The sequence below is a fragment of the Scyliorhinus torazame genome, chromosome 11 (assembly GCF_047496885.1).
Source record: "Scyliorhinus torazame isolate Kashiwa2021f chromosome 11, sScyTor2.1, whole genome shotgun sequence".
Classification (NCBI taxonomy): Eukaryota; Metazoa; Chordata; class Chondrichthyes; order Carcharhiniformes; family Scyliorhinidae; genus Scyliorhinus; species Scyliorhinus torazame.
The window spans coordinates 27,710,669-27,732,247 of NC_092717.1; the positions used below are offsets into that span (position 1 = coordinate 27,710,669).

At 46.4% G+C, this 21,579-nt stretch overlaps 1 protein-coding gene across 3 annotated transcripts; it reads left to right on the forward strand.

Moving 5' to 3' along the window:
* The first annotated feature begins 1,770 nt into the window (after window positions 1–1,770).
* LOC140385192 (Krueppel-like factor 10) lies at window positions 1,771–17,135 on the forward strand. Of its 3 annotated transcripts, none has more exons than XM_072467074.1 (5): window positions 1,788–1,880; window positions 4,531–4,647; window positions 10,240–10,479; window positions 11,660–12,578; window positions 14,400–17,135. In XM_072467074.1, the coding sequence occupies exons 3-5, from the start codon at window positions 10,240–10,242 to the stop codon at window positions 14,648–14,650; spliced, it is 1,410 nt and encodes a 469-aa protein (XP_072323175.1). In that variant the 5' UTR covers window positions 1,788–1,880; window positions 4,531–4,647; the 3' UTR covers window positions 14,651–17,135. The 3 variants fall into 3 exon arrangements, with proteins under 3 accessions (XP_072323176.1, XP_072323175.1, XP_072323177.1); XM_072467076.1 differs by having other exon boundaries at window positions 1,793–1,880; window positions 4,531–4,587; XM_072467075.1 differs by lacking the exon at window positions 4,531–4,647 and having other exon boundaries at window positions 1,771–1,880.
* The last annotated feature ends 4,444 nt before the right edge of the window (window positions 17,136–21,579 follow it).

Sequence of the window (21,579 nt, forward strand, 5' to 3'; positions counted from 1 at the left end):
TTTCTGGTGTATGGGTCGGAGAAGGCAAGGTTTCGGCGATCTATCAAGAGATGAAAGAAGAGGAGGAGGTTTCGGTAGAGGAGCCAAAGGGCAAGTGGGAGGAGGAGCTTGGGGAGGAGATTGATGAGGGTCTGTGGGCTGATGCCCTGAGTAGGGTTAATTCTTCCTCCTCTTGCGCCAGGCTCAGCCTAATACAATTCAAGGTTGTTCACAGAGCGCATATGACAGGGGCGAGGATGAGTAGGTTCTTTGGGGTGGAGGACAGATGTGGGAGGTGCTCGGGGAGTCCGGCAAATCACGTCCACATGTTCTGGTCGTGCCCGGCACTGGAGGGGTTTTGGAGGGATCTTGCGAGGACTATATCCAAGGTGGTGAAAGTCCAGGTCAAGCAGAGTTGGGGGTTGGCATTATTTGGGGTAACGGACGAGGCGAAAGAGGCCGGTATCCTGGCCTTTGCGTCCCTGGTAGCCCGGCGGAGGATCTTGTTATTATGGAAGGACGCGAAGCCCCCCAGTGTGGAAGCCTGGATAAATGACATGGCCGAGTTCATTAAGCTGGAGAGGATAAAGTTTGCCTTACGAGGGTCTGTGCAGGGGTTCTTCAGGCGGTGGCAACCGTTCCTAGACTATCTCGCGGAGCGCTAGGAGGAGGTCAGCAGCAGCAGCAACCGGGGGGGGGGGGGGTCTCTTTCGCGGGGGGGGGGTGTATTTGGCGGGTGCTTTTGAATGTCATATGGGGGGGTTAATATATGCGGGAGAAACCCAATGTATAAGTAGTTTATTATTTTTGATTGTGGTGTTTGTGTTCTTTCTTTTTGTTATGGGGGGGGGGCTAGTTTGTTAAAAAATTTGTTGGAAAAATTTGAATAAACATTTTTTTTTAAAGTAGAAACCCAAACCGATTTGCTGCTCCGTGCCTCTGAAAACTGGGGGTAAACTTATCCCTGTGCCCACTGTTTCAGCTCAGATCAACATTTCAGCAAAAGCTGATGATCCTTCCTGGAAACCAACAGAGGCTCCAGTGAGCACCGCCCAGTTTTATCGTCTGAATCTGTAGTTATTATTAACTTTGAATCACATTTTGAATGACACATTTATCCAAGTTTTTTTCTTAAGGCATCAACGATTCTAACTGGAAGAATTTTCATACATCAAAAGCTCTGTGAGAAAACACATCCTCAATCCCAAATCTTTCTCTAGACTTGTTTATGTTATCCACTGCAGTAAGCAAACCAGTACGAGGTTGAGTTACTTTTCCATATCTAACCCCTTCCCAATTTTTTAATTCTTTGATATGCCTACTCCTGTAATACCTATCCCCTGAGATTGTGGACTTCCACTGTCAATAAACAAACACTGTTACAGACCATGATTACTGCTGACTGTGGGGTTTGTTTTGACCCTCTCAAACTGGACTGTGACCATCCCCTCTCCCAGGAAGGCAATTAGCTCAAGTGTTTTTACAGGGGATTAAATTGTTTGTCGCTTTCAAAGATTGCATCGTGACTTGATGAGTCATTTGGGGTGGGTGCGTGACTCAGGAAAAGGGAGGATTTTTTGCGTGGAGTCCCCACACACACGCACACACAGAGCCTCTCCCACGCACAAAGCCTGGCTCTGTGTTCCCCACGCTGCCCACAGAACCGCAATCATGCCAGCCCCCAGCCGCTGATCACGCAGCCCGCGCCCTCCCATTCGCCAGGGGGCCAACACACCTTTGTGTGTGATTGGTTGGTGCTGGCTCCACCCCCTCAGAGGCTCCACCTGAATGGGGCGCGGGATGGGCGGGACCTGAGCTGGTAGCAATATCTGCAAAGTGGCTACACTGTGGCTGAGATCCCCTTTGTGTGCCTGCATCTAATTCACTGCTAGAAGCCAAAAGTGAGTACCTGTGTGTTTCTCTCTCTCTCTCCCTCCCTACATAGTATTTTGTTTTTAATCCCCTCTTAATCCCATTCATTTTGGAAATGTATGTTGAAAGAAATTAACGTTTGTCTATTTCTGGGTTCACTCTGTACTTTTAAAAGTCCTGCCTGCATTTCTTCTCGCAACCTTTTTCATTCTTCTCTTCCTCCCCCACCCCCCAAAAAAAAAATTAATTTCAATCCAGTGCCTCCATCCCATTCTGTTAAATGTTGTATAATCTCTCTACGTTTGCTCAACCTCTATTTCTTTTCTTTTAAAGCAAATTGGTGATTGTTCCTCTGTGAAATATGACTGCGTGAATTCATCTCTTCCCCCCCCCCCCCTAACCCAGTGATGATCCACTGCTAAATGTTTCTGTTGGGTGGAATGCTGTCGAAAATGTCATTGGCAAGCAGAAAGGTAGAGTTTGGGGGTTCCTGCAGCTGGCTGTTTTTGCACTGTCCTGTCTCGAGGGTTTTCTCTTTTTTTTTTCGAGTGTCCCCGAATCATCTTGCCTGTTGGTCGGGGCTGGAGAGAGGAGGTTGTGTGTGTTGTGGCTTGTTTGGAAATTGGGGGAAAGGTCGCTGTAGTGACTAGTTCAAGTTCGTACAGCATGCAGCCTTCACATGGAGAGAGCCTGCACCAATCCACCAGCTTGTGGGAGGGGTTCGTGCTGAGCAGAGCAATAAATACAGCCTGGAATGCAGAGAGAGAGAGAGAACACGCATGGGATGTTCTGCCTTCACACCCACGTTTGCATTTTCTTCTCGAGACCGAAATGTACCACACACCTTAAGTCAAGCCCCTGAATTAAAATTTAAAAAATCACCCTGTCTTAATGTGCAAAGGAAGATTGTTTTTTATTTTACAATTAAGGGGCAACTTAGCGTGGCCAATCTACCTACTCTGCACATCTTTTTGGGTTGTGGGGGTGAGACCCACGCAAACATCGGGGGGGGGGGGGGGGGAAAGAATGTGCAAACTCCACATCGACAGTGACCCAGAGCTGGGATCGAACCTGGGTCCTCAATGCTGTGAGTCATCAATGCTAACCACTGCACCACCATGCTACCCTGTGCTTGAACCTGAGTTTTTGGTGCTGTGAGGCAGCAGTGCTAACCACTGCACCACCCCGCAAAGGAAGCTTGTTGAAGGGCTTTCAATATCCCATAGACTGAGTGTGAAACAGGACTTGGTGCATACAATGTAAACTTGCCAATGTTTAGCAAATGTGAGTGTGACGGATTTTATACAGTTTATTTTGTGTAGAGGAATGGTACCTGAGTTTTTAAGGATTGCAAGAAAGGTGCAACTAACTTTCCATTTGTGGGGAGAATTGATGCCTCCAAACTTTGTATGTTTAGTATTTAAATATTTAATGAATGCTGTTATCCTCTGTGACTATGGTGGTTTATTCCTCCATGTTCTCATTGACCGCTACACACTGACGCGATTGGCAAACTATTTTGTGGCACCTTTTTATGGTAGCATTCTTACTTTATAGAATCCCATCAGGTCTGCACCAACCCTCTGAACGAGCACTCCACTGAAGCCCATGCCCTGCCCTATCCCCATAATCCCACCTAACCTTTTGCAGACTAAGGGTCAATTAAACATGCCCAATTTGTACATTTTTGGACTGTGGGAGGAAACTGGAGCACCTGGAGGAAGCCCACTTGTCTGAATGCAGACACAACCTCATGAGCAATGGCTTTTAGGGAAATTTAGAGTATCCAATTAAGGGCCAATTTAGCATGGCCAATCCACCTACCCTGCACATCTTTAGGTTGTGGAGGCGAAACCCACGCAAACATGGGGCGAATGTGCAAACTCCACACAGACAGTGACCGAGAGCTGGAATCGAATCTGGGACTTCGGCGCCGTGAGGCAGAAGTGCTAACCACTGGGCCACTGTGCTGCCCCCTGAGCAATGGCTTCTTTACTGATCTCTGCACTATCATTGTTGCTCTTTCTGAAGAATCCTTCCTTGGCCCAGTTCCTGGCCTGTCCTGTCCCATTGACATCATTCTATATGTATCCTGATGACACTCTACCTCTCTGTCACTTATCTCACCCCTATTCCGAATCCAGCACTGAATGTCTTTCTGAGGTGAGATCGTGCATGCATCATGGTTTCCTCCAGCTGGCCATAGTGAGGACTGGTGTCATTGCCTTAAGTTCCTGTTACAAACTCAGCTCACTCATCCTCCTGAGTCATCACCTGAGTCATCCTCCCTGCACTCATTACTCTTCAGTCTACATTGGCCTCTGTTTCCCAGTCTATAACTCCTTCATTTCATTCTCAGCTCCCTTTGCCCTACCCCAATCCTTGCGACATTCTGTGGCATATTATTCTCTCCTGTTTTTCGGTCCTCCATGGTTCAAATTCATATTTGTTCCCATTTATTTCTACTTCTTCCACCACCTCACGTAAAGCGTATTGGGATGGATTCCAAATGAATGATGTGAGATAAATGAAACCACACTTGACTAAATAATTATGTGACTAGCTAACGTGTTCTTGTTCCTAACTCGGGCAAATATCCTTGTAATAAAATATAAATAATCTTTGTAAGGGTTCAGAATAAAAATGACTAAGCATACCATAATTCCTTTGTGTTTTTAGAGTGTGAATGTGCTGGCCAGCATTTGTTGTCCCATCTGTGACTGCCCTTGGAAAGAGGTGAACTGCCTTCTGCGCATAACTATTCTATGATATTTGAACTGCTGAAGTCTATGTGGGGTAGGTCTTGCTGTAATGCTGTCGGGGAGGGAGTTTGTGTATTTTGATATCAGGACAGTGAAGGAAGGGTGATGTAGTTCCAAGTCTGGACCGCGTGGAGAGATGTTACCATATATCTGCTGCTGCCCTTGACCGTCTAGGTGGCAGAAGTGCAGATTTAGAACGTGCTGTCAAGGGAAGCACTTTCACTCACTGAATTTCTGTAGCTGGCAGAAGATTCTCGTAGCAATATGCATGCTTCCAATTCTTTTTTTTCCCCCTAAATTTAGAGGACCCAATTCTTTTTTTTTTTTCCAAATAAGGAGCAATTTAGCGTGGGCAATCCACCTACCCTGCACATCTTTGGGTTGTAGGGGTGAGACCCATGCATACACGGGAAGAATGTGCAAACTCCACGCGGACAGTGACCCAGGGCCGGGATCGAACCCTGATCCTCAGCACCGTGATTTAAAAATAATCTTTATTGTCACAAGTAGGCTTACATTAACACTGCAATGAAGTTACTGTGAAAAGCCCCTAGTCGCAATATTCTGGCACCTGTTCGGGTACACAGAGGGAGAATTCAGAATGTCCAAATTACCTAACAGCACGTCTTTCGGGACTTGTGGGAGGAAACCGGAGCACCCGGAGGAAACCCATGCAGACACTGGGAGAACGTGCAGTCTCCGCACAGACAAGTGACCCAAGCCTGGAATCGAACCGGGGACCCTGGAGCTGTGAAGTAACAGTGCTACCCACTGTGCTACCGTGCTGCCCATTCTGTTGTTTCGAAAGGTTTTGGGTGACAAACCTTTGCATTTCTTCTTTGCTTATGTTTGGGCCAAAAGTATTCTCTCTCACCGGTTCTCTCCTTGTCCTGAATAATGGTAGTGTACTGTTGGTAAATGACCCAGGAACAGGAAGACCTGAGCAGACTTGTAAGTATGCAAGTGGTGGGCTCCCTCCCACCTTGTGGCTTTCAACCTCTCCTATTTTAGAGCTGGGGATGGCAGAGGGCTGTGGTTTTGTCACATCGCTCACCTGGCCTTTGTAACAAAAAATCCAAAGAGCAAGTCAGCCTATGGGGTTTGTAAGGAAGAGAAGAATTGCTAATTGCAAAAGGATTTTGTTCACACTCGTGTATCCGTTCTCCAAGGGCAGTGGTTAGCACTGCTGCCTCACGGCGCTGAGGTCCCAGGTTCGATCCCGGCCCTGGGTCACTGTCTGTGTGGAGTTTGCACATTCTCCCCGTGTTTGCGTGGGTTTCGCCCCCACAACCCAAAGATGTGCAGGGTAGGTGGATTGGCCACGCTAAATTGCCCCTTCATTGGAAAAAGGGAATTGGGTAATCAAAATTCTTTGAAAATGTATCCTTTCGCCAAACTTGAGATTTTAAGCATTTTATCAACATCAGGTCATTGGTTACTTTTTAGTTTTTGTTTGGACTTGCCAGAGGCTGTCACCATCTGTGTCTCTGGAAGATTAAACTAGTGATTTGCTGCCACGGGCTTCGTGCTGCAGGCCTTTATTTATAAAATAAAGTGCCATTTGAGGAATGTAATGCATCAGAAACACGCACGCGTAATTGAAGAGAGGGACCTGTTTTCCCTCCATGTGCAGACTAGGAGGTAGCCAGCCCAGACTTGAGCCAGTTGTACAGAACCAGTTGGTGCATGGTCAGTGGCACTGCTGAGCGCACAGTCATTCGTGAATTAGGGAAAGCAGAGCTCTGCGGAGGCACGCGGCGATTTATGGTACAGAGTGCTGCTGCTCACAAGAGTCCCAACTGACAACGCGCTTTCTAACTTTAGAGAGAAGGGGTGGCAATCAATCCCATCCTTTTGAAATGCGGAGACGGAATTGCGAATTCCTAGAGTTGCCTTTTAGACTTTTTAAAGATATTTATTTGGCTTTGCTGTGGATTGTGCAGAGTATCTAGAATATCAAATTTGATGTTGTCATCGACCCGTTTCTAGCAACACTGTTCAAAATAGGGGAGTGTAGGTTTAGGTAAGTTGCATGTTTGTATTCTGTATTTAAAATCTAGTTGGAACCAGGAAAACATTCAGTTAATCCTGGAAATCAGGCACGTTTTTAACTATTGTCTTGTATCAAAATCTATTGATAATCTTGCATTTACGTCCAACATGTTGATCACTTTTCCCCATTAAGGCTACATAAACTTGCTGTCATGTCATTATATTTTGCCCCCAGTTGTGGGCTGTAGCAGCCCCAACCCCTCGTATCTCTCAGCCGTTCAATATTTTACATTGAGCAGAGAGACTGCTAAACTCCAACAAATAATTAAAAGGAAATGACTGCGGATGCTCGGATCTGAAGCAAAATCAGTACATGCTGGGTAACCTCAGCAGGTCGGGCAGCATCTGCAGGGAGAGAACGCCCAAGTCCAACAAAACCTGTTTCCAAGTTGCCTAAGCTTTGGTATTTAGCTATGTCCTTTTTGGGACACTTTAATTTTGAGTGTTTGATGTGTGATTTTAAAATGGGGACTGAATTACACTTGTACACTTTGGTCCAATTATTCTCCACCAGCTCAGGCTGTTTTACCTGAGTAATGCACTTAGCCTCTGCTCACCTTGTGCAAAGCCTTGCAACCGGAAATTACTTTGTTCTATAAAGCAAGTACAGCTGTTTGGATTTTGGTAGGGTGTAATAGTGCAAACATTTTGCATGTTGCCCAAGCCCACTGGAACTATCTGAATAATGCACCACGATAGAATTGTACATTTAGGTTGCTATGGCTGGTAAGATAATCTTTATTGTCACAAGTAGGCTTAAATTAACACTACAATGAAGTTACTGTGAAAAGCCCCTAGTCGCCACACTCCGGCGCCTGTTCGGGTACACAGAGGGGGAATTCAGAATGTCCAATTCACCTAGCAAGCAGGTCTTTTCGGGACTTGTGTGAGAAAACTGGAGCACCCGGAGGAAACCCATGTAGACACTGGGAGAACGTGCAGACACTGACCCAAGCCGGGAATAGAACCCGGGTCCCTGGTGCTGTGCAGCAACACCCGCTGTGCTACGTTGCTGCCCTGGACACTACATGGCTGTTAGCTTAACATCTGTCATGGGGAAAATGCTAGACTCCATTATTAATGGGGTAATAGCAGGGCATTTGGAAAATCATAATACAGTCGGGCAGAGTCCGCATGGTTTTGTGAAAGGAATATCATGTTTGACAATAACGAGCAAATTTGATAATGGGTTGTTTTCTAGAGTGATGGATAGAGTCATAGATGTTTACAGCATGGAAACAGGCCCATCGGCCCAGCCAGTCCATGCCGCCCAGTTTCTATCACTAAGCTAGTCCCACTTGCCTGCATTTGGCCCATATCCCGCTATACCCACCCTGCCCATGTAACTGTCTAAGTACTTTTTAAAGGTCAAGATTGTACCCGCCTCTATCACTGCCTCTGGCTGCCCATTCCAGATGCTCACCACCATGAAGAAATTTCCCCTCTGGTCTATTTTGTACCTCTCTCCTCAAACCTCCAATTCTAGACTCCTCTGCCTTTGGAAAAAGATGTTGACTATCTACCTTATTGATGTTCCTCATTATTTTATAGACCTCTATATGATCACCCCTAAGCTTCCTACGCTCCAGGGAAAAAGATCCCAGCCTATCGAGCTTCTCCTTATAGCCCGACCATCCAGTCCTGGTAGAATCTTCGTAAATCTGTTCTGCACTCTTTCTAATTCAACAATATCCTTCCTATAATAGGGTGACCAGAACTGAACACCATATTCCATGTGTGGTCTTACCAATGTCTTGTACAACTTCAACAAGACGTCCCAACTCTTTCCAAAAAGCATTCAATAAGATGACATAGACAGAGTGGATAGTCAGAGGCTTTTCCCCAGGGTAGAGGGGTCAATTACTAAGGGGCATAGGTTTAAGGTGCGAGGGGCAAGGTTTAGAGTAAATGTACGAGGCAAGTTTTTTACACAGGGTAGTGGGTGCCTGGAACCCGCTACCGGAGGAGGTGGTGGAAGCAGGGACGATAGTGACATTTAAGGGGCATCTTGACAAATACATGAATAGAGGGATACGGACCCAGGAAGTGTAGAAGATTGTCGTTTAGTCGGGCAGCATGGTTGGCATGGGCTTGGAGGGCCGAAGGATCTGTTCCTGTGCTGTACTTTTCTTTGTTCTTTGTTTGTTTTTGTATACCCCATCAAAGGTTACACAAAATACGAGCTCATGGTATAGGGGGCAAGATAGTAGAGTGGATAGAGGATTAGTTAGTGAACAGGAAGCAGAGAGTAAGGATAAATAACTCATGTCCAGGTTGACGAGCTGTTAAACCAGTGGAGTTCCACAGTGATCAGTGGTGCGCCCTCAACCGCTTACAATCAATATCAATGATTCGGATGAAGGGACCAAGTGGGAGCTAAGTTTGCTGATGCCACAAAGATGGGTGGGAAAGTAAGTTGTCAAGAGGACCAAGGGATTCGGATAGGTTAAGTGGGTGGGCCAAAAATTGGAGGGTAAACCATTTTAGGACAGAAATGAGGAGACAGTTCTTCACCCAGCGAGTGGTGAGCCTGTGGAATTCGCTGCCGCAGGAGGTAGTTGAGGTCAAATCACTGTATTTTTCAAGAAGCAATTAGATATAGCACTTGGGGTGAAGGCAATCAAAGGATATGGGGAAAAGGTGGGATAACACTATTGGGTTGGATGATCAGCCATGATAATGAATGGTGGAGGGGCAGCTCGGTGGCACAGTGGGTTAGCACTGCTGCCTCAGGGTGCCGAGGTCCCAGGTTCGATCCCAGCTCTGGGTCACTGTCCGTGTGGAGTTTGCACATTCTCCCTGTGTTTGCGTGAGTTTCACCCCCACAACCCAAAGATGTGCAGGGTAGGTGGATTGGCCGCGCTAAATTGCCCCTTAATTGAGGAAAAATGAATTTGGTGCTCTAAATTTTTTTTTAAATAATGAATGGTGGAGCAGGCTCAAAGGGCTGAATGGCCTCGCGCTTCTATTTTCTACGTTTTTGGGTTGGATGTAAATTCTGTTTTCCGAATGATTTAGTTCTGCTGGTTCTTGCTCCTTTTCCCCTTTTTCCTCTTCTGAGAGAGCCAGGCGGTGGGTATCCGTTATGTCCCTCACTTTGCCGTTCCCCTGTGCTGGGGGTCTGCGCGTCCCTGTGCTGGGGGTCTGCGCGTCCCTGTGCTGCGTCAATGTGGGTCTCTGTTGTTGACTATATCCTGCATTGGTACAGGCAGGTTTTCTATCCATGACTAAACATTGTTCTAATTTCATCCTGTCCTGTCTGTGCCCATGTTCGCTATGATTCTTATTCTGCGCTCTACCTGTTTTTCATTGATAACTATTTTCTTTTTAGGTTTTTATTGTTGCGATACATGTAAAAAAAAAAACTTAGTCCAGGAAATATACTTCTTATTAAAAAATATTCTGCCGGGGTGAAGGAGGGAGGCTGAGCAAGGCTAACACTTGACGAACCAGTAGAATCTTGACATTTGGCAATTTATTTCCATTCCTGGAGTCTAAGGGGAGGAAGGAAGGTCTCTGACTCATCAAGCTGTGTCTACAATTAATCAGCATTCTTGTGTTTTTCTCTCAATAGATGGAAATAATGGAGACAGACTTTGGGACATGCTGGGACAATGTGGGCTCCTGGAGTGGCAGAACAGAACAAGGTGACATTGACGCTGTTGAAGCGCTCATGTCCATGAGCTGCAGCTGGAAATTGGGCAGCCGAAGCTACACTGAGTTGCGGCCACTGACCCCAGTATCTGATGTATCCGAGGAAGCTGAAGATAGTTTTCTGTCCAGTTCTAAAGATTCCCACACATTACCTCTATTTGTAAGTAATTATCTGAGGTGTTACAATGTTGAGAATTGAGCAATGAGGCCCAATTTATAGCTCGAGGCATGGTCTTCCCCTTGGGTTCACTGTGTAAGTGACGCACGTAATATATTGTAGAACCATAAAATTCCTACAGTGGAGAAAGAGGCTATTTAGCCCATCGAGTCTGCACTAACCCTTTGAAAGTGCACCCTGCCTAGGCCCCCTCCCCCGCTCTATGCCTATAACCCCTCCTAATCTGTGCATCTTTGGACACTTGAGGGCAATTAATCACGACCAAACCACCAAACCTGCACTTCTTTGGACTGTGGGAGGAAACCGGAGCATCCGGAGGAAACCCACGCAGACACGGGGAGAAAGTGCAAGCTCCGCCCAGACAGTGACCCAAGGCCGGAATTGAACTCTGGTCCCTGGTACTGTGAGGCAGCAGTGCTAACCACTGTGCTACCGTGCCGCCCCTCCGTAGTGAGGCATTAAACCAGAGAGGACCAAGATTTGAACTGTGGCGTTTTCACTCATTTTGGCCGACCCTGCTGCAGAGTGGGTTTAAAATGAGCCTCCGAGTCGCGGTGCTGAGGTAATGGAGAATCAATTAGCTTGTGCATTGAGCTCTGCTGCAACTGCTTCCATCGGTGTCCGGCTTAACAGCGATGTCCCTGTGTTTAAATAGAACCAATTAGGCCCACTCATGAAGATTGTTACCTAGCAAAGGTATCTGAAGGCAGCTTACTCCTGCAGAGCTGTAGCCCAGCAATGGTCCGATTACCCAGGAAAGGATAAGCAAAGGCTTGAAGGGTTAGCAACCAATGAGAGAAAATAATTTCATTCTCAAAGTTCCACAACTGATTGCTCTCGGGTACAGTCCCTGTTGTAATGTAGGACCTCACAGAAATATTACGCAGAGCATACCCCCAGGGGTTAATATTTGTGATGTTGGCCAGGAGGGATATATATTGGCCAGGAGACAGGGACAAGTCAGGTGCTTGTCCTTGAATCTTAAACTGAGGCACTGCCCAAATCCGCTAAACGCCTCATCTGAGAGACAGCATTGCTGACCATGTAGCTCTCCTTCAACACTGTACTGAAATCTCTCGTGTTGTTTTTAAACGTACCTTGTGGTGTTTTTCGCTGCAGTTTTCCCAATTTGGATCCTGACCATTTATTCTTCTGTTTCTAGTGTCTCACCCCACCGTACAGTCCACCTAACTTTGAGACGTCCCAAATGGCTCAAACTGTAACGCTGGTCCCGTCCGTTTTGTCTAAAGTGGAGCTCCCTTTACCTACGAAAACCAGGAGCACTGTTGAAGCAACATCGTCAGATGCAAAACTCACGCAGAGCGTGAAACCGGCCGACCCATCCACTAGACAACTATCTCGAGCCACGAGTGTGATTCGTCATACTGCAGACGTACTGCCCTGCGTAAACGGTTCTTACTCGGTTAGGGCGACTCTGACCTCTGCCAATCAGAAATCAATACACGGGGCGTATCCACAGAACAGATTGCATGGTAATGGCAGTGGAATGAAAAACTATGCATCACAGGAGCTCATTTCTTCAATCGTGCTAAGAAGTGAAAACAATAAAGGACCAATGATAGAACAATATCAGAGTCAATATTTTCCAACCACTGTGAATCCTGTGCCATTGTTCGCACAAGCTCCCCTTCCACATTCCCAGCCTCCTGCCATCACTCGGAGTCAACAATGCTCAATGTTAGTGTCGACACCCGTCTCCTCCAGTGTGCCATCAATGCCCATCATCTGCCAAGTGTTACCAGTCAGCACAAGTGGCCCTGACACAAAGCACCCGACCCTGCGCCCACCTGTTGTCTTAATGGGAGCGCCAGTTTCCAAAGGTGCCCTGATGTTTGTTGTGCCACAGCCTGTCGTCAAGTATACAAAGCCGCGAGTGGGCAGCCTGAACGGCACCAAACTTTCCCCTATCGCTCCGGCCCCAGGCTTCACACCACCTGTCCAGAAGATTGTTGCCCAGCTCGATGTATGTCGACACCGCAGTCACATCTGTGATCACCCCGACTGTGGAAAGACTTACTTCAAAAGCTCTCATCTGAAGGCCCACATAAGGACTCACACAGGTACAGTATTTGTAATGTGGGGCATCCTATAGGGAAGTTGGTCGGGCTACCCGAGTTTGCGAACACCAGTTTGGGCAGCGAGAGATGCCGATAATTGTCCCTCTGATTCACTCTCCAGTTAAACTGGGGAAGCTCCGTGTTTCCTCTGCTGTAACTGAGGGTGAGACCCACTTCCTGCTTCTTCCACACCATTTTTTTCAAACCCTGTTAGATTGACCGAGCCTTCAAAAGGTTTATCGACCAGAACAAAGAATGTGACATGGCATTTTTTAAACTGACGACTTCTTGAAATCTCCTGAGAAGGACGATAATTACGAGTTGCTCTAAACTAGATCAGTACAGGATAATCTTATTGAAATGTGTTTTTGAAGGGGAAAATATACTTCTAAAATATTTTTTCAAATAATTATATTTATTGTCACAAGTAGGCTTACATTAACACTGCAATGAAGTTACTGTGAAAAGCCCCTAGTCGCCACGTTCCGGAGCCTGCATGAGTACGCCGAGGAAGAATTCGGAATGTCCAATTCACCCAACAAGCACTTCTTTCGGGACTTGTGGGAGGAAACCGGAGCATCCGGAGGAAACCCGCGCAGACACGGGGAGAACAAGCAGGCTCTGTTTATTTAGACTCCACCCGGACAGTGACCCAGGGCCGAGATCGAACCTGGCACCTCGACGCCGTGAGGCAGCATAGCTAACCACTGCGCCACCGTGCTGCCCAGGAAAATTTAAATTCTTTTGATTCAGTTTGGAGACCAATATCTTGAACGTACTTTTAAATAATACGGGTGTGTGGTGGTATGTATTAGGGGTAGTACGGTACCTGTGATGCCGAGAGGCTATTGGTAGACAGACACTGGGTCCTGGTTGGATCTGCTGCCTGCTGGCTCCACCCAGTAAGGCGGAGTATAAGAGCCCGGGTTCTCCCAGCAGCCGCATTCTGTAACTGAGCTGCTGGGGAACAAGTCTTGCTTAATAAAGCCTTGATTGACTTCATCACTTCTCGACTCGTGAGTAATTGGTTGCCCACAGGGTGCAACAAGAGGTTAGGAAGGCATATGTTGGCCTTCAGAGCAAGAGGAATTGAGTACAGGAGCAAGGATGTCTTGCTGCAGCTGTACAGGGCCTTGGTGAAATGAAAACCGCTTATTGTCACAAGTAGGCTTCAAATGAAGTTACTGTGAAAAGCCCCTAGTCGCCACATTCCGGCGCCTGTTCGGGGAGGCTGTTACGATCACACCTGGAGTATTGTGTGCAGTTTTGGTCTCATTATCTAAGAAAGGAGACTCTTCTCATAGTGGAAGTTCAGTGAAGGTTCAGCAGACTGCTTCCTTGTATGGCAGGGTTGTTGGATGAGGAGAGATTGGGTCGCCTGTATTCACTAGCATTTAGAAGAATGAGAGGGGATCACATTGAAATGTACAAAATTCTGACTGGACAGGACACTGGAAGCAGAGATGTTGTTTCCTCTGGTTGGGGGAGTTCTGGAACAAAGGGTTATAGTCTCTGGATATGGGGTAGAATATTTGGGACTGAGATGAGGGGAATCTTCTTCACTCGGAGGGTGGTGAACCTGTGGAATTCTCTAACACAGAAGGCTTGAGAGGTGTCGAGGGTTATGAGGAGAGAGCGGGGGTAAGGCATTGAGATGGAGGATCAGCCATTACCCATGTTGAATGGCAGAGCAGGCTCCAAGGGACGAATGGCCTTCTCCTCCTATTTTCTATGTCCATGTTCCCAATTGTCTAATGCAAATTATGCATGTTTGTGTTACTTTTCAAAAATGTACTGAGTTTGTTGCTGTGTGCCCCATTGCAGGCGAGAAGCCCTTCAATTGCAATTGGGAGGACTGTGACAGGAAGTTTGCCCGTTCCGATGAACTATCCCGGCATCGCAGGACCCACACGGGCGAAAAGAAGTTTGTGTGCCCGATGTGTGAGCGCCGGTTCATGAGGAGCGATCACCTGACCAAGCACGCCCGGCGGCACCTGTCGACGAAGAAGCTTCCAAACTGGAAGTTGGAAGTGAGCGAACTGAATGACATTGTCGCGCCCGTACCTGCTCTCTGAACCGTCGCCTCAACCATCGCGTTCACTCTCTCTAACCACACAGCAACCACTTCCTTGATGGGGACAGGATTCACTTCTGCAAAAGGTTGAAGGGATGGCAAGATTTTGCACAGTATAAATATTATCTCGGAAAGGTTAATGCAAGCAAAGCATGACTCACTGTACTGAGATCAGGAAACCTGTGTGGACTGCCTGTTTCACAACCCGGAACGTGGTGAGCTGTCCCAATGAGAGGAAACTACTCGTTTTTGCCACGGTTCGTTCATTCATGCCTGACGGCATAGCTGTGAACAGTGGGAAATATGGAAAGGAATCTCTCCCAGCTATCCCTCTAACTGGGAGAAGGCGTGCAATATCTCTCCCTCTCCATGTGCAGGGGTAATTAGCTGCTAGTCAGCACGCTGACTCTGAAATCTGTTTTGAGGTGCCAATGTGCAGAGCAGACACGGGGACAGTAGCAGCAGCTGGTTACTGTACTGGCAACGGTAAATGCATCCGCAGACATAGGGGGTTAGGGTTTTGCATGGAGCCTGTGCACCACACCATGACAAAGATCACAGTTGATGTTGGTGAATGGAGGAAACCATGGGGGAATCATTGGGAAGACTGGAGCAGAGAGACTCGGCAAGAATCTTAACCATCATACTGTCCCGTTACCTTCGCCACTGATGCTGGGGTAGAAACCTGTCTTGGGTGTCGGCCCAATATTTGGGAGCTGAGTATTGGATGGGCTATAAACAGCTGAAGCAGGGCCTTCGGAGTTCTGCAAAATGAATTTCTGCCCCAACATCTCTGCTTTAGGGAAACCATGGCGACCGAGCATACAAATTGCTCAGCAGACTTTTGCAAATATAAAGTTTAAAAACCTACGAAGGTGAATCTTGAGGGGGAAAAAAACAATTGCTTTTGTGCTAATTCTTTTATGGGACTGCTGACTTTGCAAGTGCACAAGTTTTTGCAACTCGTTTTCTTTCTCTCTGGAGTAATAGTGAACGTTTGTCATGGGATTCCCACAATCATCGGATTAAGACTATTGCTCAACTTTGTTTATGAATCTTACTGCTGTATACATTAAATGTTTATTACCGATTTGCGGTATTATCATTTATTTCATACCGTCACTGTGGACTATTATGTAGAAATGTCCTTTGTCAATGAGTTTGTTCCTTGTCTTCTGGGTACTTTGTGCACCTGTCTTGGTCACAGGCAGTATGTAGGTCATGATGCATATCTGATTCAGTATTTTCCTATATTCTACATTGAGCTGGATGTTTTATTTCTCAGTTTACTGAGGCAGTGTTTTTGAATAGAATATCCCTTCTGTGAAGACACCATGTGTCTTGTTCCATTAACTGTATAATCGAGCAGGGTTAAAGGTCTGAAAGCTTAATTGTTGCTTGCGTTAAGAGTATTTATTGAATGGCGCACCATTTTATGATTCAACGACAAGAAATTTTCTTTCATTTGATCAACTTTGTTTACATATTTGTCAAATACTCAAAGCAATAAATTTTCTATTGCATGCTAATTTTGTCTCCAATTTGGATCAATAATAATTTACTAATGTGAAGGATCAATGGGGCACCTTTATCTACAAGTGGTGGAGTACTTGGCAACACTCGTTGTCTATCCCCATTCGGATCAATCTGGACCCAATGTTGAGCTTGTTTTTTTTTTTTTTAAGGCAGTATAACCAACATGCACCTTTCACTGTTTACATTCCAACTAGTGGATCTCCAGTGGCATTGCACAGGAGTCAAGATCAAGGGTAGTTCTTGGGCTGAGCAGAATTTGGGAAAGAGATGATGACGAAGGCGGGAAAAGCGACGCAGATGTGTTTCATTTTGTTCCTGCTCCAAAAGAGATGGGAATGTTTGGTCCAGCAGACTAGATATGTAGCTCCATTCTGTTTCCTCTCTTCCGTGTTTACTCCGTTGGTTAGGGCAGCATTTGTTGCCGAATCCTAATTGGTTTTGAGCCACGTTCGTGAACTGCTGCGATCCATACGGTGTAGGTACACCCACAGTGGCGTTAGGTGAGGTGTTCCATGAATTTGACCCAGCGAAAGTGAAGGAATATGATATATATTGCCAAGTAAGGATGGTGTGCGGCGAGGAGGGGAACTTGGAAGATGGTGGTGTTCCAATGCGCCTATTGCCCTTGGTGGTAGAGGTCAGGAAAGTGCTGTCAAAGAAGGTTTAGTGAGTTGCTGTAGTAGGACATACTGCTGCCACTGTGGTTCGGTGGTGGAGGGAGTGAATGTTTGTGGAATGAGCGCCAAATCAAGCGAGGCTGTTTTTGCCCTGGGCGGCGTCGAGCTTCTAGAGTGTTGTTGAAGCTGCAGTTATCCAGGCAAGTGGAGAGTGTTCCATCACACTCCTGAAGTGCCATGTAGATGTTGGACGGGCTTTGAGGAGTCGCGAGGTGAGTTACCTGCCTGGTAGTGGGAGGTGGCCTATTTTGGGTGGTTTGGAAGGTGGGGAGAGCTGCCAAGCCAAAGCAGGTTTTGTTGCTCAAGATGGGGTGGGTGGGTGGGGGGGGGGGGGTACATTTATGTTCTTTGGGGCAGAATACCTGACCTTTTTCCATTGCTGTCTGAGGGGGGAGTTAACGAGTGGTTAATTGGAATTTGTGTCCATGGAGTTGGGTAGCTAACGATTGGTGCCTTGCAGGCAAAAAGTATGGAGTCATGTGCTCTTTAGAGGTTAAATTCTTGAGGGGAATGACTATTTAAAATGCACTCCAGATTGAGAATGGGGATAATTTGATTGTCCAATAATCCAGGTGCGTTCCTATGATTGGCAGATGGGCTATTGTATGGATATTTGGAGTGGGGTAAACAGAATGGTGAGAGATGTGCCGTGCTCAGTGTAAACCAGAGTTCAAAAGCAACAATCGAGGTTGGAAGAGCATCTGAAATAAGACTTTTGTCAGATAAAGGAACAGGAATTTGAAATGTCCGGGGGGGGGGGGGGGGCAGCAGTGCTGAGCTGAGTTCACCCGGGCTGTCACTCATGTTAGATGAGTGGGGGAGTTCACTGAACGTGGCGGATGTCACAATTGTGTTTGAAGAGCCCCACTTTATTTAAGAATCAATGACTGCATCACTCCCAGCGTTGTGGCTACTTGCCATTTTTAGTGGTATATTGATGAGGTTAAATCTGTCACCGATACCAGAAGGTTTGTGTTCCTGTAATTAATCAAAATAATTGCAACCGCTGAGAGTTGACAGGCTAATGGTACTCGCTGTTGTTTAAGAGTAAATGGTACAGCAACTTCCAGCGAGGGTTGGATGGTCTGTTGAAAGCAAATATCCAAATGTGAGTACGTTCAAGCTGCACCATTGCTTCACAATTAAAACATCTCACTGTCTGCCCCACTGATTAAATGCTGTGAAGCGACAATATTTACCCGGTAAATGCCAATCAGACTCCCCAAATAAAATTACCTCTTGTTATTTCAAACATATTTAACAATGTGATAGATGTTAATTACTTAATGGCTAAACTCTTTGATACTGAAAATGCACAATTACAAGTGTGGAGTCTCATTCTTTCAAATATTCAAGACATTAAAATATCAAACTTATAAAAAACTCTTCTGTCTTTTAATCCAATCTTTCTTTGCCTCTTTCGGTAACTAATTTGACATTCACTCTCTCTAATTTACGCTTCCTCCTCAATCGCGCACTGTTTTGTATTTGTCACTCTGGCTAAGGACAGCTATTTGCTCCATTCCCCTTGGTATGACATTGCAAGCTCGCACTTCCAGCAACTCGCTGTGCAAAAAAATTAAAAGAATTACACCTGCGAGAGCAAGTGTAACTGATGGCAGATGCTATGTAGATGCCCCACTGCAGTAACACTGCAGCCACCCTGCCAAATTGTCCGCCATTTAATCGAGCATGGCACAAAGTTTTAAAACTTTTGTCTCGGCTCTGCTGAGCAAACGTATGTGACTGTGACTGGAGCTGTTTTTGTTTTTGGCAGCAGTCCTGGCAAAATTGGAGCATCAAAGTTGAGACATTGCACTAATAATAATCTTTATTGTCATAAGTAGACTTACATTAACATTGCAATGAAGTTACCATGAAAAACCCCTAGTCGCCACATTCTGGAGCCTGTGCGGTACACAGAGGGAGAATTCAGAATCTCCAATTCACCTAACAAGCACGTCTTTCGGGACTTGTGGGAGCACCAGGAGGAAACCCACGCAGGCATGGGGAGAATGTGCAGACTCCGCACAGACAGTGACCCAAGCTGGGAATTGAACCTGGGACCCGGTGCTGTGAAGCAACAGTGCTAACCACTGTGCTATCGTGCCATCTACTACATGTTACAGTTCCACATTAAAAATGCACTGCAATGCTACTTCCAAATGTAAAGTATAGTGGGAGCATCATTTAACAGTTAAACTGTTGTTTCATGAAAGCCTTTCAGAACCTTGCCCATGTGGCGATTCTGAGTGAACCTCAGTGTTGATGGGTTATTCGTGTGGGGCCCATTTCAGGCAAGTCTGGCCACCAGCAGCCGGTGGGATGAGACATCTATGGTGATATACATCACTAAGTACACAAAGGGTTAATGTACATACACTACACCTAGCTAGACACTAGAGGGAACACCAGAGACATGTCACAGGCAGTCAACCAATAGGTCAGTAAGATAGGACACGACCAATGGGCAGTCACACACACAGGTGACCACCACAGGAGGGCATTACACCAACCCATATAAAAGGACACAACACATGCTCAGCCTCTTTCCAGTGGAGACACTCAGTGAGTACAGACACAGGGTTGATTGAACATCACTCCCGCCACGTGGATTGTAGCAGACTGGTAACTCAGTCTGTGTAGCTATAGCAGGATTAACAGTAGCGTCAAATCCAACGAGGAGAATTGTTAACAGTAATAACCGTGTTGAAGCTATCTCCAAGTCTGAACCTTCCGTTGTCAGAGTGCACATCGAGGAAGCAGCTTGTGCTCCGACAAGAGCAGAACAAAAGAACATCCTCACTCATCTTTTGAGTGTCTTTGACATTCTTCAATGCGCTGATCCACAGGCAGCGATTGGGATTTCATCCAGGAGGCCCCTCCTACCCCCTTTCCCACTCTTTAAAACAGTGAGCTTGGAAAATCACAACGAAGGAAATGGGTCCAGTATTCACTCCCAGTGAGCAAGGCTCCGCGCCAGGAATGCTAAAGGCAAACAAATGACCTTTTTCCTTTTCTGGGTGGGGAGGGAGGCACGTTTCCTCCACACCCCACAGCACAACCCTTCCTGACTTCAGCTAAATCGGCACAATCCGGACCTAGCCTTGGTGCCAGAACTGGGCAGGGATCTACATCCGATGTATTCCTAAAGATCTTCAACTCTGTAACTGTTGCTTTTTTTTAAAATATTCCACCCAGTGTGGAATGCATGAATAGGATGGGAATAGACGGATACAGACCCTGGAAACTGCTTGCTGACAAATTTTGTAGGTTAGTGGCGCCACCAAGTGGCTAAATACATGGGCAGCGAGTTCAAATTACAAATCAGTCCAGCTGTTAATTGGAATTCAAGATTTCATTTCCGCAGCTAGAGAATGTAAAATCCAGGAGGTAATGCTGAGCCGATACAAACCCTCAGTGAAAGTACATTTTTTGCCCAATTGATGGGCAATTTAGCGTGGCCAATCCGCTTACCCGGCACATCTTTGGGTTGTGGGGGTGAGACCTACGCAGACACGGGGAGAATGTGCAAACCCGACACGGACAGTGACCCAGGGCTGGGATCGAACCTGGGTCCTCAGCGCTGTGATGCAGCAGTGCTGACCACTGTGCCACCCTCAGTGAAAGTATTCAGCTCCACATTATAGGAAGGATATTGAGGTTTGATATTTGATTGACAGGGAGCCTGGTATGAAAGACACCGATCTAAATAAAGAGATGAAAGCCTGGAGCCTTTCTCATTAGACCAATGCAGATTACAGGAAGAAGAAGTTGGTTTTCCGCTCAATATATCAGCACAATCCTGTTTAAACCAGCCCAAAATATTTTTGGGAAAGTTCAAGGGCACATTGCGTTCAAATTCACTGGAGCTTGTGTTTTCTCATTGCACAATATTGGGTCCAGAACAGCCTGTTACCCTAATCGGTTCTTCGGCAGACTGATCTACGCAGGATAGAATATTGCCCACAAACTGAACTCCTGCCCTCAGATTTCTATCCCTGGTGGCATCACGGCCACCTGCACTGCGCCAACTGGAACCGTTTAATGTGGTGTTTCTCACTTTTTTTTACCCGGCGACCCACTTTTACAAAATGGCCGACCCACGCCACATTCACTTTAGATCCCCTGTCGATGCTTTTAAAAATGTCACGTTCGTTGCTGCATTATTATTAAATCCTGTATTATTAAATTCTAAATAAAAATATTTTTTCCATTTTTTGTTTTGTGGAGATCTAAATAACTTGCGATAAAAATCCCTGAACAGATGCATTTTTCCCCCGATTGGGATGGATGGAGTTCCCAAACCCACATTTCCCCGCCCCACCCCACCCTCCAGCCGATCAGAATGGGGAAAACATAAATCATCTTCATAACGATGGACCAATTGAAAGGCGGGGAGAACCCCACTGGACATATGGGAATTATCTGCTAAATCTTGTGCATGGGAGTCCTCCGACTCCGAGTTGTGACTGGGGTACTTGTGGAAACATAATCCAGTCATTTGGTTTTGGGTGGGAGGTGCAGCCTGGCAAGAAAGAGCGCGAAGCATCATTGGAATCTAACTCTGTGCGGAATAAGTATCTTCAGGAAAGAAATTGAAAGATATTTGATTTTTCTTTTAAACTCTTCAGTTTTAGCTGCGGGTGCTGACTAAGCTGGCTGATCAGCTGCCGCAGAAATGGGACGCGCACTGGAGGCTGCATCGGTGGCGGCG